Raw genomic sequence first — 27,992 nt, forward strand, 5'->3', positions numbered from 1 at the left:
ATGCTTGTGAAATTCACGTTTATATATCCATTTAGTAAAGCCACTGTCACATTGAGGGTATTCGACAATCAACTATGAAGATATCTATGAACATATTACGGATAAGTTTAACATCAAAAATAAGTCAATTACATTCCAAATACTCTCTTACTTACGCCTGTTACTCCTCATGAAGGAGCATAGACAGCATTCTCCATCCAACACTGTCCTGGGCAATCCTTTCCAACTCCTTCCAGTTGTTATTCATCCTTTTCATAATTGCTTCTATTTCCCGACGTAATGTGTTCTTTGGCCTTCCACTTTTTCGCTTCCCTTCAGAATTCCAAGTTAGGGCTCACCTCGTGATGAAGTTTGGTGATTTGCGTAATGTATGTCCTATCCATTCCCATCGTCTTTTCCTCATTTCACATTCAGCTAGAAGCTGGTTTGTTCTCTCCCAGAGAAGGTTGTTGCTGATGGTATCCAGTCAATGGATGTTGAGTATCCTGTGTAGACAACTATTTATAAATACTAGTACCTTCTTGATGATAGTTGTAGTAGTTCTCCAAGTTTCAGCTCCGTTCAGTAGAACTCCCATTTCTATAAATTTCATTAACAGTCCGATAATCAGTAAACTTCAATTGAATCATCGCTAAGTGTTCAGTAATTCAATGTATTAACATAATTTAAAAATAACACCACAGCTTAATGCTACTGATAACTAACAAACTGAGTAATTTCCTTTGTTTAGTGACCTGGAGATCTGAATTCAGGTTGATCATTTGCTGCTTGGTAACGAAATATATACATATATATATCGCTAATCTTCGTATATAATCATCGACTTACATCGCATTGGTGAATAACGGAATTAAATAAGTCAAATACAAGAATGTAGTTTGAATATGAATACTTTGTACAATCATTGGTTGGAAAGAGTAGCGAAATTAAATGACGCGTAATCGAGAAGGTGAGTGAGCCAACTCAATTTAACCAAGCGTGAATCGATATTTATAGTCCGACAAAAAGAAGTTATAGACATGAGATAAGTAAGATAAGAAATGCACATTTATGCGCTTACATAGAAACAGTCAAGGTTAATAAGTGAATAATAGACAGGGTAGAAATGTGGTTTAGGAAGAATGAATAGATTGATTTGTCCATAACACTAACCCCTACACTTTCATGTTTTTAACACCTATAATTAACATGATATACATGAACTTCCTTTTTTTTCTTCAGTCTAAAATATCTTTATATGTTCCATTTGACAGAATGAATAATTACACAATAAAGGGAGCTACTTCATATCAGGATTAATATGGTCAGCATCCATATTCTTAGCAAATCCATAATTGAAATTTAGCTTGGTAGATAGTTTTTTGTATTTAAATTATTTATACGAACAAAAAGCACTACATTATCAGTAACTACCAAGTAAAAACTTCTTGATTAGCAGGTAACTGTAGAAAATATACAAAAGAGAGTGGTAAAGTAATAAACCTTATCAAGCTAACCGACGTTAAACAGAATACCGCATATCATACACCTCAGTAGAACAAGTAAACTGATAGAAATGTAACTTTCAAAACAAGGGAAAAGCCTAACAGTACACCATGGAATTACTAAGAATTCCTTACATATAAATCTGTCTTCGACATTTTATCACAATCAGAGTTCAACGGACTTTTAAATGATATGTTCCACAAAAAAATTTATTATTTCTATCAATCTCATATACCCTTTAAACTGTATATAACCTTTCCTCTTCTTCTCACGGTTGTTCTAAGGTAATCTGTCAATATGTACAAGACTACATAATGACAACAATAATATATCTATCCTTTGTATTCGGCATCATTGAAGCTGACTACTTGACCATCTGGATTATTCTTTATCTCAAATCTGAAAAGAAACAATTAATCTTCATGAATACGTTGATAAACATCATCGTCCAGTAAGTTATTCATCAATTACTCCTATTTTTTAATAAACATTGTTCATACTACTCACAACAAATACAAAGCATATATGTATATAGCTTGTAAATTTCTACTTGTCTAGATTAATTCACCCACTTTACACATTGTCATAATGATCAACAGAGAGATTAAATGATTTTTTCATACTCAGATACATTGTGATTGACAATTTTATTTATTTCAAAGCAATCACTGATTCATATTTCAAATAACATGTAGAGCATCAATTTCTTTAAATGTTTAAGTATATTACGTTTGATAATTCCAACATCAAAGTCAGAATTTTCAATACCGATATCAACACACTTCTACTATATGAGGCGGAATCTTGGAGAACTACCACAACCATCATCCAGAAGGCATAAGTGTTTATTAACAGTTATCTAGTCAAAATAATTCGGATCCGTTGGCCAGACATTATCAACAACAACCTACTGTGGGAGAGAACAAACCACATTTCAGCAGAAAAAGAAATCAGGAAGAAGAGCTGGAAGTGAATAGAACACAAATGGAAGAAAGCACCGAACTGCACCACAAAGCAACCCCTCACATGGAATCGTGAAGGCCAAAGGATGAGAGGTAGATCAAAGAACACATTACGCCGATTGATGGATATAGACATAAGAAGAATGAACAGCAATTGAAAAGAACTAGAAAGGAAGGCACAGAACAGAGTGGGTTGGAGAATGGTGTTCGGTGGCCCATTCTTTATTAGGAGTAACAGGCGTAAGTAAGTAAGTAAGTAAGTAAGTAAGTAAGTAAGTAAGTAAGTAAGTAAATAAGTAACGTTTTACAATTCCAACTAAGATAAAACACTGTAGTCAAACATAAATTCCTACTGACTATCTTAAAAACATGAAATATCATTGATATTCTATACACTCAAAATTTTATCCCATTCGTTGTATATATTTCTCGAATAGCACAATTTATAATTGGATCGATTTCATCGTCCAAATGTTATGGTTTAGAGTTTCATTTTATCAGTAGGTTGATACACTATTCACTAGTTTTGCCAAAAATTCACATATATCATAATTACTGATAATATATGAAATGATTCAGTGAAATCTTTTCTGATTGAATTTATACCATAATGTTGCTTTCACGTTTATATGTATGAAGAAGGTGAATTTTCACACTTATCAGACTGTTTATGTTTCTATGAGATTCATGTTTAGTTAAAAATGATTTAACAGAGTTTTTTGTTCACTTCCTTCCATAGAATGAATGCATTGTACAAATAATGAATTATATCATAGTAACCATTTTAACTCAAGGAGTTATATGTCATTGTTCATTATAGTAAATTCTGTTTTAATAGAAGATTTGTACGTCAAGACAGTCCCATTGTACAGATCTAAAACTTGAAGAACTACCACAACCATTATGAAAAAGGTACATGTATTTAAAAATACTTGCTTACGCAATATACTCAATATCCATTGGTCGGATACCATGTGCAGCACCCCATTTTGGGAGAGGACAAACCAGTATCCAACTGGAAAGGAAATTAGGAAAAGATTTTAGAAGTGGATAAGAAAAAAACTGTGGAAATCATCAAACAGCATCACGAGACAAGCACTAACTTGGAATCTTGAAGAGAAACAGAAAAGAGGAAGGCCAAAGAACACATCACGTCGCGAAATAGAAGCAGATATGAAAAGGATGAATAACAACTGGAAAGAGCTGGAAAGGTTTGCTCATGACAAGGTCAGATAGAGAGTGCTAGTGAGCGCCCTCTGCATGTCTAAAAAGAGTCACAGGCGTAATTATGTAATTAACATATATAAAGTTTAACCGAACAAAGATTTTTACACTATGAAATCAATAAATATTCTTCAGTCATTTATCACATTTGCATCACTTTGATAATCCAAACAATAATAACTGTTCATAAGAATTATAAGCAAAATGGATAGTGGCTAGCAGTGGAATCCAGTTTGAGACGCGTTTCGTTCTATTTGGCACTTGTCACCTGGATATACCTGCATCTCAGAGTTGATGTTCACTCTGGGACTCGAACCCATTACCTTAGCTACTATAATGCTTGTAAATTAAGGCGATATCGAAACAATACACACAGTATGCATATATACTAATAAGAGACTGATTAACTACAGTCTTAAACATCAATAGGATATTTCAAGTAAAACAATACTAAGTGCATTATTCTTAAGAATGTTGCAAGCACTTCTTCAATTTACTTACATACTACTGAATTAAAAGTTAACAGTATAATTTCAGTTTAGAGATTGTGAAGATTGTTAAGTTTTTTTATTAAGATCATGAACCGATTGATGTTAGACCACCATGGAAAATGTGGAAGCACTGGGCGGCCGTTTCGTTCTATTTTAGGACTCGTCAGCAGTGCGCATCCACAATCCCGCTCGCGGGATCTCAATCCATATAATTTCAATCATATTATGATTAGGCATTACACTTCATTAATTATTCCCTTATCTGATTTGTTAATATTATATTAACTAATTACAAGAATGTATATACCAATACACTTCATTGTATCATACATAATAAGTGAAATATATGGATGTACTCAATCCAAGCATAACTGGTATAACATTACAAATATGTCTAACTGACATCTCTACATCAACACATCCACAATATAATTACATTGCATGTGTACAAATGAATAAGATCACATATTAGTCTGACTCAACAACAACAACAACAACAAAATCCTTCGCCATGATTTGACAACTTACAATTTCAAAACAAATACATCAAATGTATATGAATTATCATTGAACATACAATGTAACACATACAGTTTATTAATGTGTTACAACAGGTATTTTGCACATTTTTTTGTTTCTAAACAACTAAACCTTAGAAAACTTGAATCTTAGTTTTGTTTTACAGAAATCAGTTGCTGCCTTCAATTCGATTCGAAATCATCTTGTTGTTGTCAACCAGTATGAATTTGTCACTACCCCAACAATTTTGGACAAAATTATTTATTGTATTAAATAGTTGTTTTGTTGTAAGTAAATCATCTATTCTCATCACTATGATCATGTTTATTAACTTTTTTAATCAAGATATTTGGTATTGTACTACTTGCATTGGGTATTAAAGGATTAGAAACATTGAATAGATTCGGTACAATTTTAACTGGAATCATACCACCTATCATTCCAATAGCAATATTTATAGGATGCCTTATTTTAATTGGTACAACGATTGGTTATATTGGATTATGGAAACCGAAAAAATTCATTGTCATACTAGTAAATAACAAATTTATATTGATTACTTATGTAATAGCATATTGCATGTTTATGTCTTGCAGTGATTATTGAGATTGCCATAGCAACAGCGACAGCTACTACGGGAGAAAAAGTTAGTTAATATATTATGAAATGATTTGATTATATTTGTTGTTGTTATTGTTGTTGTTAAATAGTTTCAAACAGCCGCTAATCATTCAGTACTACAAGCTGTGAAACAATTTTATTCAAATCCTTATTGTCAAGTAGAAATGGATAAATTACAAAGAAACGTAAGTTATTTATGTAAATATTTGGTATGATCAAGAAGATTTATAACTCAGGTGGATGATTTTAATGGAGGTTTATTCTTTGAACTGGATGGTTTGGTCATGAAGTTTTTATCATTCTTCTGAGAAATATCAAAGGAGTGAACAGTGATAGGTTTTAAGGTCAACAACAATCAGTCAACATCAAGTTGTACAGGAGAAGCTGTAAACTATATGTGGAGAAATTCGAACACTTCGCTTCTACCTAAAGTTTATGCTGATGATAATGTCATTCAGAAGAAGAACAATGAATGCTGCACGACCAAACTATCGAGTTCAGAGAACAAAACTCTATTATTTGGTTTTAATAATATTACATAAATATATTTACATTTCATTTACTTTTAATAGTATAGATGTTGTGGAGCTACATCATATTTGGATTATGTAAAAACAAATAAAACTGTACCATTCTCTTGTTTTATTGGTACATTAGTTTATGCAAGAGTAAGTTATAAATTATTTATGATTAATGATTTATATATCTAAAGTATAATGATGATTTTGATAAAGAATTCATTACTTACTTACTTACGTCTGTTACTCCCAATGGAACATAGGCCGCCGAAAAGAATTCATTAGAGTTTCATTATTATAGATGTTACGTAATCAACTAATTTAGTCGATATAACAGATTCATATTAGATAAAATGAATATAAACAGTTTATATTTGTTCATTGTTATCAGAATAGAATGACAATTAGGAAGTGATCCTTTACAAATTGTCATTGTTACGTAGTACAACTATGTTACTGAGAGCATTATCTCTGAACTCGTGTTCTTCGGTAAACAGTTTGTTTCCATGATACTTCTCATTTTGTATTATGATCTATCCTGTTTTCTGTGATCATTTACATACAGTTCTCAATATTCATTCAAGCTAAATACATTATGTATATTATTATTATTATTATTAGTTGCTTTACTCAGTATTATATTTCTGATACAATATAGAATTATCAGTGGTATAGTGGTTAAGCGCTTGTGCGTGAGGCTAATAAGTCGTGGGTTGGAATCCCGCGAGGCGCGGTTGTGGATACACACTGTTGAGGAGTCCCATAATAGAATGAAACGACTGTCCAATGTTTTCAGATTTTCCATGGTGGTCTAGCTTTAATCGACTCATGATCTCAACTATTCAAACAAAGTATTTCAATAAGTTTCCGTTTCGTATTGCTTAATCGATTCTCACAATAACATATTGAATGGTCTCCAGTTATAAGTTAGCAGTCCAGTTATTCAACATCTGAATAATGTATACTCTTTTCAATGCGTATTTCCGGAAACCACGATGTCTATGAATTGGGCTCTTTTGTAACTTGTACAACGAAAGATTGTACACTTTTTCAGAAACGCACCTGAATAGATTATGAGATTAGTAGACATAATGATGTGCTAAAACAAAAACAAAAAAAAATAATCTGTTGAAATATCTAGATGGCAAGAACAGGTAGCCCAGATATTCAAACAGGCTGTCTTAAGTATTATACAGTTCTAAGTGAATGATTGTTGTCTTAAAAATTTTGCGATATGTTACCAGCTATTGAAGTATTGTATGACAAATCAAATGTTAGATAGCTATTCTATTTTTAATTAACATTGCATATTTCTATACAATCCGACGGTTAGTTATTATCTAGTCCTATTGGTCATATCATTATCCTTATACGATTAGTTAACAACAAAATTCTAACCTACAAAATAGTACTTCTTGTATATACTATCTTTCCTGTTCAATATAAGATTAAGAAAAATCTTAATTTTATTGTTATAACTTGTGGCCTTGTGCTTTATTAATCTATAACGTAATGATACAGCCGATTAGAGAACAGTGAATTATCAACTGAACCAATGATACATAAAACCTGTACGAGCAGTTTATAGTGCTTATCGGTCCTCACATCTTCCTGTCTAGCCCTGCCTGTTAATTCCAGAACACCAGTCTCAGCCTCTGCGATATGAATAATTTATTCCAAACATACTAGGTTTTTATACCAACCAAACAGACCACATCACACCATAAAATAGAAATTAACATTTGTACAAGTCCTATCTAAAAGTGGCTGTGAATGTGGGAGGTAGTAATTGATAGACTGGGTATAAGTCAAGAATGGTAAATCGTATAATAATAGTTCATAGATCATAATAAAGCTTATGATAAGAGGAACACGGATATGAGTAGTTTAGTTACCTAATTATACAATAAATAAAAATGTATGGTATTAGTTCAGAAATAGATTCCAACAGATACCATTTATTTCGTCTGGTTCTCATCAGCTGTTTACAACCTGTGATATTTAAGAATCATAATTACATAATGGATTTAAATGACTTAAGTAAAAGGGTTTGGTTGGAAGTTATATTGAAGACATATTCGTATAGTATAACAAGGGCATAAATAAATTGAATAGACTGAATATTGTAAATATATATATCTTATGTAGAAGAACATTCAACATTATTATTATTATAAGCTTTATTCAATATTATATTTTTGGTACAATATAGAATTCTCAGCACCAAGTATTTCAACAAGTTTCCGTTTCTTACTTCGTGGTCGGTCATGGCGATAAATATTGAGTGATCGCCAGTTAGATGTTAACAGTTTCACTGAATGAACATCTGAATAATGTACATTCTTTTCGTTGTACATTGCCAGCAACCACATTGTCTCTTATTGAGTTTTTTGTACACTTTTGAGAAACGTAGCAGAATAGTTTATGCGATTAATAGGCATAATGATATATTAAAACAAACAAAAAATAGATAACTTGTTGAAATATCTAGATGGCAGGAACAGGTAGCCCAGATGCTCAAGCAGGCCGCCCTTTTGTGACAACAGTTCAAACGGTTACGAACAAGTGATTAAATAATGAGTAAACATTGATAGGAATATAATGAGTAGAGCTCAATTGATGCAGCGAAAGAATATTTGTCACCAAGGTAAGGAAAGATTAATAACTATCTCTTTTTGAACACATAAATCAAGTTCTTGGAGTCTGATAGCAACGGATTCAGCAAACTTCAGAAAACTGGAGTTTGGCTGCTTATTCATCAGGACATAACATTCACTCATTGATCATTTGACTGTGTTGTGTTCACTCAAAATAACTTAAGAAATATAACTATTGTTCAAGTGTTCATTACCTCAAATAATCGATTCATGTCAAATACAATACAATAAAATACAATACAAGTATCATGACTCAAGTATAGTATAATGGGATTATAAAGGGATATAATGATTAATGAAAATATATTCTTTGATTAGTTTTAGATCATTTCAATTATACAAAAGAAGTTATAATCTATTCAATAGTTAGTCAGTTAGTTTACAATAATCGTCACCATAATGAATGTATACTCACTTATGTAGAGATAATCAGATTAAGAAATGTTATAGAAACTATACACAAATGACATTTGAAATCATTCAAAGATCTCCATCATATTAAAAGATTAATATATTGAATGAAGAATATTCTTTAGGATCAATTCTTTTCAGACTCAACAATTCAATATATCTAAATGAATGATCTAAAAATTGGTCAAGTTAAGGTTAACGTGTATCGTTTAAAGTGAAAACGGCGAGACTCTAATTTATGGACAAGCCAATCAGAAGTGTGTAAGAGGTTTCAAGGTCACGGCGCTAACTTCTCTGCTTAATGCTAACGTACGATCGGTTCACAAGGAATTTTGTACAAAACGTGACAATTGAGCGGAAAGACTATAATTTGTGGACGAATCACTCAGGTATAAGATAAGAGGTCTCGAATTTTAAGCTGAAAGCCTTCCATCAATTTGGCTAAATAAATTTCTGGCATTGTAGGTGATGTCAGTCCGTGATAAAAACCGCATATATAATTCCTAATAAGGCAAATTACGACAATTATTGTGAACTGGATAATAAAGGCACCCGTAACACTGGCTGCAGCCAGGTACTACAATATATACGGGTGTTTGGAGTGCGTACACACTCCTACATGGGCTTGGTTATATGCATCGTGTCGTTATCCACAAGTAGCATTTTGTGCACTCAACAACCGGAGTGCACACAGACAATATTGAAACTATGTGGTCGAGGCTGAAACAGTTTTTGAAACTTTATCATGACTCCAGATACCGACTATTCTGTAGCCGTATAGATGATTTCCTATACTGCATGCATTACGATCTTAGAACCTCTGAACCTTTTTTTAACCTTGACAAGTTTTTGAACCACGTATAAGAAGTGAATCCACTTTATTTCCTTGGTTTTGTATAAAATATTTTTACTCTATGCTGACTGTCTGCTGATTGGTTAATATTTCTCAGGGTCACTTAAGATTCCTTAAGAGGTCGTCCATAAATTAGAGTCTCGCCGTGAAAACATATGAACTGTAGGATTGTCAAACAAAATAGAATACAGTTGTTCATGTTAATATGACTTACATGGAATACTAACTTGAATCTACATATATGTTAAATGAAATTGTTAAGATCCATGATCAAAAATAACTATGGATCAGATAGAGTGAGAGAAATAATACGACAAAGTTGCGCCACCGTACACCATTGTCTTCAGTGAGTTCCTATCTCACAACAGACCTGGTTGAACTCCACTGGTAACAACTTCTCACTAGAACTCCAGGAGAATCTCTTGAAGTCGATCAAATATTTAATGAAAGATTCTATTGATTTCGGTTTATCAATTAAGTTAAATTAGATAGAAACGACTTTCTATTCATAATCCGGTAACTAAATGCATAAAAATCATTTCTTGTAAACATTTATTAGTATTAGAAATCTTTCACAATCCACATGAATTGCCTGTTATGAGATCTCTCATATGTCACTCATTAAATATTTAAATCACAAGACTATTATTATTATTATTATCACTATTGGTAACAAAACTATTATTGCTTTTATGGTTTAAGTTAACAAAACGTAATAATTCGCCTGCCATACCTTTATTATTATTTAGTTGAACACATAAATATTGGTAAAAGGAGGCACAAAATACACATACGCCACATAAATCATTCGATTTGTGTGAGAGCTTGGATATTGCCTGGCTTCCCGAACCGAAACAGGTGGTTTTCGTAGAGTGCCCACACCCAGAGCCTTCAATCTAAAGGTCTGACCAACAAAGCAGTGGAGCAACGTAAGGAGATGCAGTCTCATGGTAATTGGTGGCCAATAATTGGTTCATATGCCATTTGTGCCTCCAGGGTCCTGGAGCCCATGTGGAGCATTGGTTTGAAATCAGGGTTTTTCAACTCTCCTAGGTAGATCCTCCATATCCATCAACCGGGTTAAAGCTCTTTTCATCGCTTTTCATCCACCCAATCTCGTAAACAACAGTAATGCCGTGAAAAAGGCAGTGAGTAGAACTTCGCTGGCAGTGGCTGTATACGCGTGGCCATGTGAGAGCATTTCGAGAGGGAGAGCTGACTTTCCCCACCCTCGGCCGTACCACGACATTCAGGGGCTAATTTCCATACACAATATCTAACTGATTTATTTCACTGAATTTATACGTAACAGAGCATCTACAAATGACACAAATTGAACCATTTTCTAACCTTTAAACCGATGCTAAAGTTTACTACTTTACCGCGCAACATTCCCCAACTCACTTAATATTTATTTAAATACTATATAGAAATTTCTAAACTGTTAAGTTCAAATGAATATCCACAGTTTGATTTTAACACTTCACTTAACTCATAACTCATACATTGAAGACTTGTATACAAACCACATAATATTACCAAGTAATGAAACTTAATAGGAATTAGTATAAGAAGGGGTTTTGTGGAAATTGTAGTAAATTCATCAGTTGAGATCATGGGTAAATTGGAGCTGGACCATCACGGAAAACCTGGAAGCACTGAACGGCCATTTCGTCCTATTGTAGGACTCATCGGTAGTACGCACCCACGGTCCCGCCTCGTCGGATTTGAACTCAGAATATATCAGTCTCGCGCGCGAGCGCCTAACCACTAGACCATCGAATCACCGTCTAACGGTGCTAATGCCTAACTTCAACCAATCCACGAAATTGAGTCACATATTCACTATTGTCTTCAGTGAGTTACTGTCTCACAACTGATCCGGTTGAAGTGCACTGGTCACTGCTTCTCACTAGAACTCCAGGATATGCATCTTGAGGAGTCCCACAATAGGACGAAACGGCCGTTCAGTGCTCTCAGGTTTTCCATGGTAATCTAGCTTCAACTGACTCATGATTTCAATCTGTGAAATTTCTAAAATCTCCACAAACCCCTTCTGATAATTAGTCCCTTTGAGAAATTTAGATAATGCAATGAGAAGACGCCATACATTTTGAATAATCTGATCACATATGATGTACTTGTTAAGACATTTTTATATGAAAATTAAAAGGTCAACTAGTTAGGTTAAAGGTAAGCCGTAACGAAGATGAAAAATAATGTGATAACCACTCTGGATAATAGATCAGTATTACCAGGGGAGGTGTTAAGGTTAAGGAAAAATTGTATTTGAATGCATAAAGGGGGTTTCGGTTTCTGTATAGTGAAAGCTTCAATGAACCTTAGTATACGTCCTTGAAGGCTTTTGTACAACACTACAAATGCTAACATTATGTCAAGTTTCTGACCAGTCTCAATCAAATGTTTCGCAATGGAGGATGATGTTTGTCTATCCTATGATCTTATTTGACCATTGAAATTCATTTGTTTTTGTAGCCATTTTGGTATGTATTCACCCATCCTTAATTGCAAATCACTATTGCTCCTCCCCAATGTACATGTTACCACATATACATGTAAATTGATAGACACAAACACTTTTGTGCTGTTTGGGCTTTTAGTGAAACATAAACTATGTCATTTCAATAATGACACAGTTGGGCTGTATAAAATATTCAGTTGTTAGCTCATTTACATCTTCGTTTCAATATGACACTATTTGTATCACCTCTAAATGATAACATAATCTAAACTTGCTTAACATTACAAAATTGATTTACAATTGTATAATTCATCACTTTCCTTTTTTTTTTCTTTTTTTTTGTGTGTAATATAATCAGGGTTGTGTAGAAGCATTCAGTGATTATGCCCAACATTATATCGTTGCATTAATTACTATGTGCTTTGTATTTGGTATTATTAAAGCTATTTATGTGATTATCTCTATTTGTTTATTTAAAAATTCATTGACTGCAAAAAATGCATCACCATAAATCTTATTTACTTACTTATGCCTATTACTCCCAATGGAGTAGGATAATGAAGATGATAAACTCCAATTGTTTTCTTCTCTTTTCTTTTCATTCCTTTTTAAATTGTTTACTTAATACAACAACAATAATCATAAACAATCATGTCATCAATACAAATTGAATCATTATTGATTAAAGTAATGTCATATATCACATTTGACAATCTGTATTGCATAGATACCGTTGTTTATTATTTTTGGGCCATTATTACTATTATTATCATTATTATGTAATCAACAGAATTAATGATAAGAATAAAACAAACATTGTTCTTTTTTTGGTTACTTGTTTCTATTACATAATATGTAAACAACTGTATACTTAAATGAATTGCTCAAAGAATATGAATCTTGAATAGTAGGAATATCAACATAACACTTCACTTAACGCAGAGTGAACATCCACTCTCTGAGATGCAGGTATATTCAGCTGACGAGTCCTAAATAGGACGAAAAGCGAGTCAAACTGGATTCCACTGCTAGCCACTATCCATCAAATAGCTTACAAATAGTTTGTGAATTAAGGTAATATCGAGGCATACGCACAGTATGCACATATGCCAATAACAGACTGATCAATTGCAGTCTTAAACCTCAATGGGAAGATACAAGTGAATATCAACATATTGTTTAATATTCGGTTGGTATTGTTGTATTATTTGAATCTTTTTATTGATGTTTTAAGACTGTAATTGAACAGTCATTTATTGGTATATATGGATATTATATGTATTGACTTGATATTGTCTTAATTCACAAGCATTCTAGGTGAGACTATAATTTATGGACGACATTTGAGTGACGATGAACACTTACTGATTAGGACTAAATGAGTGTTATAAAGCAGTTAGAATTTTTACTTACAGTTAATGGTTAGGGTTAAAATTAGATTTAGGGTTTTCATCACGAACTGACATCAGCTATAATGTCAAAACTCTATTTAGCCAAATGTATGGATGAATTTCGCGCCGAAATTCGTGACTCGCTATCTTATATCTGATTGATTCGTCTATAAATTATAGTCTCGCCGCATTCTAAGAAAAGATGGGTAGTGGCTAGCAGTGGAATTCAGGACGTGCGTCTCATCCTATTTAGGACTGGTCAGCTGGATGTACCTGCATCTCAGAGTTGATGTTCACTTCAAAACTAGAACTCATTACCGTTTGCTCTAAACGCCATTGCGTTATCCACATAGCTAGTGAATCCTGACAACCATTTGCTTGTGCAATGTGGTGAAGTTTAAATTTACTTGATATTGTTTGCTTGAATCTTTCCATTGATGTTTAGGATTGTAATTGATCAATCTCTTATTGTCATATGTGCATACTGCGTGCATTGACTCGATATTGTCTTAATTCACAAGCACTCTAAGAAAAGATGGATAATGGCCAGCAGTGGAATTCAGTACTCACGTTTCGTCCTATGTGGGAATCGTCATTTGGATGTGTGTGCTTCTCAGAATTGATGTTCACTCTGAGACTTAGTAGCTGAGTGGATAACGCGACAGGGTTTTAAAAGGATGGTACTCTATTTGAGTCCCAGAGTGAACATCAACACTGAGATGCAGGTGCATCCAGCTAATCAGAGCCAAATAAGACGAAACGCCCATCTTGGGTTCCACTGCTAGCGACTATCCATCTTAGTACATTACTTAATACATTTTTCATTATTATGCCATACTTCAATTAATTATACGAATATAAATCTTTGTAGGTAAATGTTCACATAGAATAATTACACATTTCCTTTCAAGTAGAGTTAAAATTAACCGATTCCTATTGATCATTGTAGTGTGACAGAACAGGTGAAAACAGAAAACATTCAAAACAAACAAACAAACAAACAACAATTACATAGCTATGAACAACAACAAACCAATAAATAAAAATAATATATTTCTAATATCCCAATGAGTAGAAAATTGGATTTTCTGACGTTTCGTGACTTAGTTTAAGTCACTTCTTCAGAGAATAAATAACCAAATTAAAATTAATCCAAATTTAAATAGTACAAAGGAGCAAGGCAAGAATAATATTTGATCAATCAAAAAACAGGGTTTAAATGACTTAAATAAAAGAGTTTGGTTGGAAGTTATATTGAAGACATATTAGTATAGTATAACAAGGGTATAAATAAATTGAATAGACTGAATATTGTAAATATATATATCTTATGTAAAAGAGCATTCTTCAACATTGATTGTGACAGCAGTTCAAACGGCTAAGAACAAGTGATTAAATAATGAGTAAACATTGATAGGAATATAATGAGTAGAGCTCAATTGATGCAGCGAAAGAATATTTGTCACCAGGTGAGGAAAGATTAATAACTATCTCTTTTTGAACACATATATCGAGTTTTTGGAGTCTGATAGCAACGGATTCAGCAAACTTCAGAAAACTGGAGTTTGGCTGCTTATTCATCAGGACATAACATTCACTCATTGATCATTTGACTGTGTTGTGTTCACTCAAAATAACTTAAGAAATATAACTATTGTTCAAGTGTTCATTACCTCAAATAATCGATTCATGTCAAATACAATACAATAAAATACAATACAAGTATCATGACTCAAGTATAGTATAATGGGATTATAAAGGGATATAATGATTAATGAAAATATATTCTTTGATTAGTTTTAGATCATTTCAATTATACAAAAGAAGTTAGTTTACAATAATCGTCACCATAATGAATGTATACTCACTTATGTAGAGATAAACAGGTACCTGTTTTTTGATTGATCAAATATTATTCTTGCCTTGCTCCTTTGTACTATTTAAATTTGGATTAATTTTAATTTGGTTATTTATTCTCTGAAGAAGTGATTTACACTAAGTCACGAAACGTCAGGAAATCTAATTTCTCTACTCATCGGGATATTACAAATATATAATTTTTATTTATAACAATCAACCCAATGCTCAATTTATTCGAAATTATCAAATCAAACCTTGGTAATGACACCTACAAACAACCAACCAAATTCCAGGCTAACCGAATAAGCTATCATTAAGGTGACATATGTGTAGTCAACAAGAACACAAGTCGGGACAATCATACCAACTGCATTCCGTTTCCGTTCTTTCCTTATTGATCTTCTACTGAAATACATTCTATGCCTGATCACCGTTTTATACTACTTATGTGGATATAAGTAACCCACACCACAGAGGTACCTTTAGACCATTTAACTTAGTATCCACGTGATTACAGTTTTATTTTTTATGACTTTCGAATATCATGTGAATATTATCTTCTGTTATCCGTGACATCAGTCTAACACTCTATATGATAAAACAAAATAACTTTCCAGTAATCCATAGTTCCTAACTGTAAGATAAGTATAATCAACTTTCTTAACTATTCACTAAATGATTGATGTATGTTGAATTTTGATCGAATTTTATATTCCATGTTAATACAGAAACTGTCGCTTCCATACCTCGATAAAGGAGAGAGTTAGAAATAGGGTCGACAAACCCATCCTGGTAGAAAACAATCTTGGAAATAAAACAGAAATGTTAACCAGACTAAACCAATTCAACCATTTAAATTCTATCCTCTGAGTTGAGAGAAGTGTTATGATGCCTCATGGTGTAAGCCAAGATAATTAGGAATGACCTGAAGGACAAATGTATATCATTTTCTAGGAAATGGATTCATTTTCTAAGGGATAGATATGTATATACGTACATGAGTATTTATACATATTGTTTGGTAGCCCAGAAGAATTTTTATTCCACTCTCGTCCTCTTGCTCAAACAATCAGTTTGGGTGGTGAGCACATAGCAATTTAGGCATCAGTATCAGGTCTCAGACACCGCGCAGCATAACGATTTTCAATACGAACGTCAAGATAGTTCTACCGTATGGAGCTGAAACATGTAGAACTACCACAATCATCATCAAACATGTACAACTATTCATAAACAATTCTTTACGCAAAATACTCAACATCCGTTGACCGGATATAATTAACAACAACCTACTATAGCACACAATAAACAAATTGACAACTGAACAGGAAATCGAGAAAAGGCATTGGAGGTAGATAGAACACACATTGAAGAAATCATCAAACTGCAACACGAGATAATCGTTAACTTGGAAATCTGAAGGCCAGAGGAAAAGAGGTAAATCTAAGAATAGATTGAGTCGAGAATTGGAGGCAGGTATCAAAAGAATGAATTGTATTTGAGAACAGCTATAAAAAAAGAATAGGAGACAGAATTGGTTGGAGAATTGTGGTGGTCGGCCTATGTTTCTCCACGAGTGGTAACAAGAGTAAATAAATAAGTAAGTAAGTAAATACACATTTCAGTAATTTTCGTTACAATTACTTTAATTAATATAAAACAGAACTATTGAAAAACTCAAGTACAAAAAATAAATATTTGATATCGATTACAATATTATTATGTTTAAAACAACTTCTTTCCATTTCCATACTCTACCTAAACATGAATACATGGATCATTACATCATTATCTAAAAGAATCACATTTAAATGGGTGTGTGTTTATGTAACGTTTCTCATTCCTGTTTGGGTCTTTCTCAACAATCAATCATCATTAATATCGATTTTGAAATAACAACACGTATAAGTGCTACATAAAAGGCAGAAACCAATATTTCTTACGTCTACAACAAATTACAATTATACATGGTAAGCACATATTTGATGATGATGATGATGCTTTGGATGATGATGATGATGATGATATTACTGATTTCATTAAAACTCAGATATATTTATCTATACCTGGGAAGCATAATCGATGAACAAGGAGGTTCAGATGCAGACGTAAACGTGAGGATTAGCAAAGCAAGGACAGCATTCCTACTGAGCTGAAACTTAGAGAACTACTACAACCATCATCAAGAAGGTACTAGTATTTATAAATAACTGTCTACGCAAGATACTCAACATCCATTGGCCGGATACCATCAGTAACAGCCTGCTGTGGGAGAGAACAAACCAGCTTCCAACTGAATTGGAAATTAGGAAAGACGATGGGAATGCATAGGACATACACTACGCAAATTGTCAAACTGCATCACGAGACAAGCCCTAACTTGGAATCCTGAAGGGAAGTGGAAAAGAGGAAGGCCAAAGAACACATTACGTCGGGAAATAAAAGCAGATATGGAAAGGATGAATAGGAACTGGAAGGAGCTAGAAAGGATTGCCCAGGACAGTGTTGGATGGAGAATGCTGGTGAGCGGCCTATGCTCCTTCACGAGGAGTAACAGACGTAAGTAAGTAAGTAGGTAATATTTATCTATATAAATATTAATTGTATTCTACACTAACTGACGACATATTTGATCTATGTAAAAACAGATTTTTATACAATTTCTCAACAGTAAGGGTAAATTGATTGTCGAAGTTGTTATACCCATCGATGCAATAATCTATTTGATTGACATTTGGATTCAGTATAATGGTGTTTTTTTTTCACTACAACCATGTTTTACATTAAAACTTCATTTTATAATAACCCAGTGATTAAATTTCTTTTCTTTTTCTTTTTCCTTCTTTTTTAGAATTAAGAAAATGATGTGTGTTTCATTATCAAGAGAATTTTGGCAGAAAATATTTATTACATTAAATACTTTATTTGTTGTAAGTAGTATAATTCTACTCACCAAAAAAAAGATATTTAACATTATACTACTTATATTAGGTATAATAACACAAAATACTTTATCAAAATATACAACCATTTTAAATACACCAATATCAGCTATCATTCCAACTATTCTATTTACTGGATGTTTCGGTTTGATAGCTGCATTAATTGGATATATTGGATTATGGAAACCAATGAATTCAATTGCTTTAATGGTATGTATTATTCAATGATTCTTCTTTTTATTTGGTATTAAATTTTCTAAAGCAATTAGTTCCATTTAAAAAATTTTTGATAGAACAATGAGAAGAGGGAGTTGATCTGAATAAATGTGATGTCAGAATAGGGTTTATGAAGATCATTAATTTGTTGATTGAGATCATGAATCGATTGATGTTAAACAACCGTTGGAAACATGGAAGCATTGGATGGCCATTTCGTCCTCAATCAAAAACTTAATAATCTCCACAACCCCTATACTGATAATTAACATGTACTCACTAGTGACTAGCTTCGTGAGGGAATTCTCGGAGTTCTAGTGAGAAGTCATGACCAGTGGAGCTAATCCGTGTCGGGTAGAGACAGGTATCTACCTCAGTACAATGGAAGATGATCGCGCAATTTCGTGGATTGGTTGATGTTAGACACTAACAGCATTGAATGCCGGCTCAGTGATCCATTAGGTTAAGCGTTCGCTCATAAGACTGAAGGCCGTGGGTTTGAATCCCGCTAGTGGGATCGTGTATGCTCACTGCTGTGGAGTCCCACTATAGGAGGAAAGGGCCGTCCCGTACTTCCTGGTTTCTAACGGTGGTCTAACATCAATCGGTTCATGATCTCAATAAAAAAATGTGATATATTTACGCTATATATTTCGAATAATCTGGTCGCACATATACTTACCAGATCATTTTATATGAAAGTTAATAAAGGTCAATTAAATGAAAGGTGACAAAGTGGAAAGAAACATTTTTTTCTTATATCGTATAAAAAGAATAAGAAATTATCGCATTATCCAAGGCCATAGAATGACTTGAGGGTTACTTAGGTAAAGTCAAGGTTACAACAAATTGTTTTTGTACACATAAGGGAACGAGGGGTGAGGTTAAATTTACAAATAATCAAACCTTCAATAAACTTAACCATTCATCCTTGACAATTTCTATACAATGTATTAAAAGCTGTATTCATATCAAATTAAGTTGTCTTTTTCTTTTATTTTATTTAGCACATAATTAGTTTGTGTATTGTTACACTTATTGAAATTGGTATAGCAACAACATCAGCTGTAATGTATGATCAAGTTAGTTTCATTAGAATTCAATATAATATGTATTCTTTCATTTCTATAGTTCTATACAACTACTCATAGTGCATTATTAGATACTGTGAAATTCTATTATGAAAAACCTCAATATGAAATGGAAATGGATCATTTACAAAGTGAAGTAATGACAAATTTCATCTTTTTTATTTACATTATTGAAATGTTTTTTGTTTCAATGATTAAGATCATGAGTCAGTTGAAGCTAGACCACCATGGAAAACCTGGAAGCACTGGACAGCCGTTTCGTCCTATGGTGGGACTCCTCAGCAGTGCGCATCCACCACCTCGCCCCCTGCGAGATTCGAACCCAGGACTTACTGGTCTCGCGTGCGAGCACTTAACCACTAGACCACTGAGCTGGCATCCAATGGTGTTAATGTCTAACTTGTATATGACATTCATTTTGATCATGTTTTTTTCTTCTTCTTACTTTTGTTGTTGTTGTTGATAGTTTAAATGTTGTGGAGCTGAATCTTATTTGGATTATAGAAAATTGGGTTTGAATATACCATTCTCTTGTATCATCGGTTATTTAGTTTATGCAAGAGTAAGTCAATATATGGATTATTTCTTAATAAATTAAACTGATATATATGTTATACAATTTCATTGTATTCTAGGATTTTTCCTAAACTGATGAATTTTGTGGATTAGTTAAAGTTAGACATTAACACCGTTGAATGCCAGTTCAGTGGTCTAGTGTTTAAGAGCTCGCCTGCGAGACTGATAAGTCCTGGGTGGGAATTCCATGAGGCACGGATGTAAAGTCACACAATAGGACGAAACGGTACTTCCAGGTTTCCCATGATGGTCTAGCTTTAATTGATTCATGATATCAACTATTGAAATCAAATTCATATGGTATTGTTTTACTTGAATCTTCTCATTGATATTTAGGACTACAATCGACCAGTATCTTATTGGCATATGTGCATACTGAGCGTATTGACTTAATTGACAAGTATTATAAACAAAGATAGATGGTGGTTAACAGTCTAATCCAGGATGCGCGTTTCGTCCTGTATGAGGCTCGTCAGCTGGATGTAGCTGTATCTCAGAGTTGGTGTTCACCCTGGGACTCGAACCCAGTATCGTTCACTTCAAACGCCATCACGTTATCCACTTAGCTACTGAGTCCTGTTAGCTACGTGCTTGTGCGATGGGGTGAAGTTTTAATACAATTCGTATTGTTTGTTTGAAAGTTGGCGTTTGAATAGAACGGTACTGGGTTCTAGTCCTGGAGTGAATATCAACTTTGTGATGCAGGTACATCTAGCCGACCAGTCCTAAATAGGACGAAAAGCGCGTCAAACTGGATTCTACTACTGGACATTATCCATCTTTGCTTATAATGCTTGTAAATTAAGGAAATATCGAGGCAATCCGCATAATATGCACATATGGCAATAAGAGACTGATCAATTACAGTCCTAAATATCAATCGGAAGATCCAAGTAAATAATATCAAGTCAAGTTAAACTTCACCCCATTGCTCAAGCAAATGGCTATCACTAGCTAAGTAGAAAATTCAATAACGTTTGAAGTGAACGATACTGGGTTCGATTTCCGGAGTGCTTAACAACTCGAATGCAGACACAGCTAGCTAAAGTCCTAAATAGGAAAAAACGAGCGCCCTGAATTCTACTGCTAGCCACTTCCCATTTTTATTTATTAAATCACTTTTAATCCTCATCAGATGTACCAAACTATTATATTTCAGATTTGAAAGCAGTCCTCATTACACCTTATAAAATGAAGCTGATTAGAATTTAATGCAGAAAATTTTAGTAATTTACATAACAAAGATCCAAATTCTACAATCTACTTAACTAAAAGTTTATTACTAGTTTAACAGAAGCTAACAGTAGAAGATGATTCCCTAAGTTCTAATAAGAAGCTATAACTAGTAGATATTAACCATGTAAGGTCGCATGATATGGTAATTTTATTGATGTTAAAAATGTACATCATTTAATCCCAGAATAGTGATCTAAAGATCAAGCTCTTACTGAGAGGTCTGAAGCTGTTGGATCTTGGTTGCACTAATAAAGAGTCTCACACTAAACTAGTACCGTTGTTCAGTATTTTCTGCCTTTCAACAGTTGTTCAAGCTAGAATGTGATGTAAAGTAACAAAGTTAAAAAAGAAGATTGATTAAGATGTTTCAGATAAATATCACATGACAAAGAATGTGCTGGAAAATCAGTTAACATAAAGTCAAACAACCACGTAAGTGAGTTTACTTAGTTAGATAATAAGATAGTTAAGTAAACATTGATTATAACCATGAATAATATGTGTCAAGTTCAGTTATTTGAAAAGTGAAGCAATCAAGTTGAGACTATAATTTATGGACGACCTTTCAGCGATGCCAAAGTGATCTTGAGAATGTACACCTACTAACGAAAACTAAATGAGGGTTATAAACCAGTGTGACAAATTAAAATAATGATTTACAATTGATAGTTATGGTTAGGAATTAAATTTATGGTTTTCATCACGACCTGACATCAGTTAAAATGTCGAAACATTGTTTAGCCAAATGGATGGATGTAATTCACGCCGAAACCTCAGACCTGTTATCTTATATCTAAAGTAATTAGTCCCTTTCATAAATTTCGATAGAACAATGAGAAGATGGAGTTGATCTGGAAAATGTGATGTGTTGGTGCGTTACATTTCGAACAATAACGCACCAATGCATCACATTTTTCAGATCAACTCCATCTTCTCATTGTTCTATCGATATCTTATGTTTGATTGATTCGTCCATAAATGATAGTCTCATTGTAATTAATAGTTATGTAATGTAATAAGTGGTAGAATTGAAGAACTAGGATATAATGAAATAACCTTTATGTCATAAGGCCATAAGAAACCCTAACAGCCAGATCAAGTTGAAAATACAAATACACCTTCAGACATTTGATAGATACATTTTCTGTCGACTGAAAAACATCATAGACTTGTATGATTTCATGAAATCTTCTTGGCTAGTTGACTTTTTTTTCGTTTATATGTTTAAATATACTGGTGATTACATTTTGAGAGGTCACCTTGTGTAATATGTTTATTACATCTAAGTTGAAGGACTTCCTTCTATTCATCCAATGTAATGTTTTTGGCTGATACTCATATAATAATCAATACAGTTAATCAGTCAGTCAGTCAGTAACAACGTAGAACTTCGTACGTACGTACATCAGTTCGAGTTGCCATACCACATTAGCACAGAGATGCAGTTGTCGATTCAAATCCTGTAGTGATAGAGATAGTAAAAGTATAAGCAATAATCGGAAACATTAGGGTTTGAAGATGTTATTCAAGGAATATAACCCAGTGAAATAAATTTGGAAAGAGAATAAGGGACGTGAAGAATCCAGAAGATTAGAATTTGGAAGAACACAAAGATGCATTTGCGCCATTGCAAACGATTTTGAGCCATGTCATTCAAGGTCTCTAATGATCAGTTGCTATCATCTCTCAGTCCCCAACCAGGTAATCTACACCTACCAACATGGCTCACTCAGTCCACTTGTCAGTGACTTCATGGATTTGTGCCATGTTTTGGCCTGGCCGCCCCTAGCTTTCTTCCAACCTACTCCTACACCATAAAACATCGCACGTCGAGGCAGTCGGTGTTTGGGCATACGTAACACGTGTCCCAGCCATCTCAACTGATTAAGTTTCACCACTTCATCACTTAATTTGCCATACTTACCTAGTACCCGTTTCCTAACAACTGCACTAATCACTCGATGGTCCCAGGATATCCGAGTAATGTTTCGAAGACACCTATGATCAAATACTAGTAACCCACGAATGTCCTCTACTCTTACCGGTCATGTTTCACAGCCATAAAGTAGGACAAAACGAACTGCTGCATAGTAAACTCATCCTTTGGTTGATAGACGGATATCTCGCCCACGCCATAAATGACACAAGTTGGCAAAAGCTAGTCGAGCCTTCTGTATCCGTGGTAAGATGTGAAGTTTATATGTAAATGTTTGATTAATTGGATAATCATATTTTATACAAAATGATCAAATTAAATTCAGGCTAGATGTTTATCTTATTGTTACTTAGATAAGTTATAAAGTTATAACTTCACTCAGTACTGGGTTCGAGTCCCAGAGTGAATAACAACTTTGAGATGAAGTTACATCTAGCTGACAAGTCTCAAATAGAACGGAACGTGCTTCATGGATTCCACTACTAGACACTATCCATCTCTGTTTATAATTTTCAAAGTTGTCTGCAATTATTCAACACACTATACTGTAAAATGTAATGTTTGTTATTCTTAGTTTTGTCATAAAATTACTGACTAAAACTCCACTATAAACCTGCTTAATCATGAATGAACGTTAATGAAATGACCAGTTTAGGTGTTGTGGAGATTGTTAAGTTTTTGATTGAAATCATGAGTCAATTGAAGCTAGACCACCATGGAAAACCTTGAAGCACTGGACGGCCGTTTCGTCCTAGTATGAATTCAGATTACTGTTAGTTATTCAAATAAAATATATCTTAATTGTTATTAACATTTTCCATTGAGTCTGATCAACACACTGAGTCACCATTACATCAAGAACATCACTTATCAAGTTCAGATTTGAATATATTCAGTTTGTCGTTTAGTATAGGATCATTTGTGAAGACTTTATAGTTTAAAGTAAAACTTGATCTTAGATAGAAGTTCCACACTACAATGAAATAGCTAACCAGTAATTCCTTAGTTTCCAATGATATTCTAGTTATTATTTAAATTAAGAGTATCTTATTTTTTCTGCTCTTTTTTTCAACCTTTTACTTAAAACAGAATTGTAATTTTGAGATAGTGGAGATTTGTAGGTCAGGTGGATGATTTTGATAGAGTTTTTTTCTCTGAACTAGATGGTTTGGTTGTGGAGCTTTCATAGTTTTTCTGAACGACATCATCAACACATGGACAACTGTGGAAATTTTGGATAGATGTAACTTCAAAAACACCAAGGAATTTTTAGAAGCTTGACACTCAGGTCAATCAACAATCAACAAGCATATTGAAATCGATTCAATTTATTGACCATAAGGAAAATTATGGACAAATATAGGAACAAAAATCAAAATAATGAAAGATACAACCGAAATAAAGTAAACAATGATTGGTTTAAGATCAACAAGAACCAATCAACATCGAAGTATAGAGGACAAGCTGCCAAACTTATGTGAAGAAATTCGAACGCTTCACTTGTACCTGAATTTTGTACTGATGATGTCGGTCCACAACCAAACCATCTATCTCAGCGAACAAAACTCCATCAGAATTGTTCATTTATTTATTTCCCATAAACATTGGTACAAGGAGGCACCAAATAAATATACGGCACATAACTCATTCGATTTGTGTGAGAGCTTGAATATTGCCTGGGTTCCCAAACCGAAGCAGGTGGTTTTCGTAGGGGGGCTACACCCAAAGCCTTTAATCTAAAGGTCTGACTCATAAGGCAGTGAAGCAACGTAAGGAGATGCAGTCTCATGGTAACCAGTGGCTAATAATTGGTTCATATGTCATTTGTTCCTCCAGGATCCTGGAACCCATGTAGAGCATTGATTTAGAATCAGGGTTTTCTAACTCCTCTAGGTGAACTCTCCGTGTTAAGGTGTCGGACATTCATTTTTCATCTTCTGAATTTCGTAAACACCTACCCCCACCACGAGAAGGTCGTGAGTAGAACTTCCATGTCAGTAATTGTATACACGTGTCCATGTGAAGGCATTTCGAGAGAGAGCTAGAGAGAGAGAGAGATAACTCTCTCCACTCTCATCCGTACCAGAATATTTATAGGTATCCGTTTTATAATCCCTAATCATGTTTCCTTTATGACATAATTTATCTAAACTTTTGATTGATCTCATATATTTCTTTTCTTTTTCTTTTTCTTTTCTTCTTTTTATAAAAAAAAACAACTTTTACTTAACAGGGTTGTGTTCATATATTAACTGATTATATACAACAATATACAATTGTATTCATTTCATTATGTTTTATATTTTCAATTATACAAGGGGTTTATTTAATTATTTCCATTTTAATGCTTAATAGAACTATGGATACAAAAAATTTATGTACATAATTATGTTTTTTTTTTTAAAATTTTTTTTTCGAAAAAAAAAATCAATAAATCAATAAAATAAATCAACATGCTATTGTTGATCAAAAGGATATTTCATTGTTACTATGATCAATTTATTGATTGATTTATGTAATTCATTGATTTGAATGATTTATTGATTATTCATTGATTGATTGATTAATTCATTCTATTAAAGACTATTGAATGTTGTTGTTGTTGTTGCTGATTTGTTTTTCTCCTTACTGTTTTCTGTGTTATGAATAAATAATTGTTTGAATTAATTGTATGAATCTTATTAATTGTGAATGATAACTTTCATTTTATATGAATTGATATGATCAGTGTGGATAGGAAACCAACGATTGTTGTTCCAATCATGATGTGATGGTTGAGCTTCCCTATTGTGATGAAACAAATTGAGCTATACTGACTAGAACAGTAGTTTCTCAAGATCCTACCTCAGCCCTAATGGGTTGGTATCTGATGAAATCTCAGCACGGATTCGAAAAGCTCGTTTGACTTTCGCCAACTTACGTCACCGACGGCGAAGGCAACATCTCCGTCTATCAATTAGGGGACGAGTATACTGTGCAGCAGTCCGTTCTGTTTTAATTTACGACAGCGAAACATGGCCATTCAGAGTAGAAAATACTCGTAAGCTACTAGTATTTAATCACAAATATTTTAGAAATATTGCTCACATCTGCTGGGATCACCGGGTAAGTAATAGTGAGGTTAGACGCAGGGTATTGGGTAATGATAGTAAATCAGTTGATGAGGTTGTGAATCTTCATCGACTGAGATGGTTGGGCCACGTGTTACGTATGCCTGAACACCGATTACCACGACGTGCAATGCTATCCGGTATTGGAGATGGTTGGAAGAAAGTTAAGGGCGGTCAAACCAAAATCTGGCATCAGTGCTTGAAGTCACTAACTTCTAATGTGAGCCATGTTGTTAGATGCAGACTAATTGGTTGTGATCTGCGTGACTATCGTAACCAATGGTTAGAGATTGTGGGTGACATGGCTCAGAATCGATCACAATGGAGTAGGTGTACATACTTTCTGTCTTCCCTCAAACTATGAGATTACAATCGCTTCATATCTTTCTTTTTACAAACTAATTCTTTATTCCTGTACTATGTCCATATATGCAATCTTTCTTTTATATATTACCACTATTGAATCAACTACTTTTATGAATCCGGTGTCCATCTTGTTGTGTTAATGAGGTATGGCAACTTGGATCGATGCATATATGTGCCTGGTCCCACGTTGTAGCTGACAGACAAGATCCTACCATACTAGACAGGTCAGTTGAAGAGCGGTAAGACTAAAAGCAGTAAACTCAAGATCTGAAGGTGAAGTCATACTGCTGACTGTACAGTGGTGTGACGGCAGTAAGGTCTTTCTTTCAAACAATCAGCATGACAATGATGCTACCTTTCCACAAGGAGAGGTGGGGTTAGAAAAGGTTTACCCTAAAAATGCACATCTCGCCTTATCCCATGGATTTCTGTGTCTGGTGGTAAGGTCTCAACAAGTACGGAGCTAACACGAACATTACTCACAAAAAGGTCGTGTGTGATCGGCCTAAATTTGTTTTCCCTTGGGCACTGCAGTTACTCACTCAGCTCACTAAGACCACCCATAACCCAATTTTATTTTCATGTACCTCTGAAAGAACCTTTCCATGGTGTAAGCAACCGGAAAGTGATAACTGCCCTCATACCTCTAACAGCATTCAAAATCACTGACTAATATGAAAACTATGAGTGATTCAGAGTTTTTCTACAGCAATTGACAAGACATTATGATTAATAAATACTTCTAACAAGTCAGTCTAATCAAGTTGATTGGACTTGACAGATGTATTTCGGTAAACATGTTTTGACAAATATGAATGGGGAATGTTCGAATACTTTCATATAATACACTGCTAAGGGTTCTCTGTATTTTAACGATCCTGTAGAAAACTAATAAATTAAGCGTGTTGAATGCAAGCCAGTTACCTACCGAAGACAATGAAAGATGATCTTGAAATATTGTGGATTGATTGAAGTTAAACATTAACACCGTTGGATGTCGACTCAACGGTCTAGATGCGCACGTGTGAGATTGAAGATCTTGGAT

At 33.7% G+C, this 27,992-nt stretch overlaps 1 protein-coding gene across 1 annotated transcript; it reads left to right on the top strand.

The window, feature by feature from the left end:
- Positions 1–4,507: 4,507 nt before the first annotated feature.
- MS3_00002420 (uncharacterized protein) lies at positions 4,508–26,138 on the top strand. The gene is made up of 12 exons (XM_051210003.1): positions 4,508–4,968; positions 5,027–5,215; positions 5,253–5,327; positions 5,392–5,487; positions 5,875–5,970; positions 12,582–17,444; positions 18,326–18,404; positions 18,438–18,626; positions 19,640–19,714; positions 19,764–19,859; positions 20,190–20,285; positions 25,705–26,138. The coding sequence occupies exons 7-12, from the start codon at positions 18,336–18,338 to the stop codon at positions 25,855–25,857; spliced, it is 678 nt and encodes a 225-aa protein (XP_051075489.1). The 5' UTR covers positions 4,508–4,968; positions 5,027–5,215; positions 5,253–5,327; positions 5,392–5,487; positions 5,875–5,970; positions 12,582–17,444; positions 18,326–18,335; the 3' UTR covers positions 25,858–26,138.
- Positions 26,139–27,992: the final 1,854 nt, after the last annotated feature.

Source organism: Schistosoma haematobium, chromosome 1 (genome assembly GCF_000699445.3).
Source record: "Schistosoma haematobium chromosome 1, whole genome shotgun sequence".
NCBI lineage: Eukaryota > Metazoa > Platyhelminthes > Trematoda > Strigeidida > Schistosomatidae > Schistosoma > Schistosoma haematobium.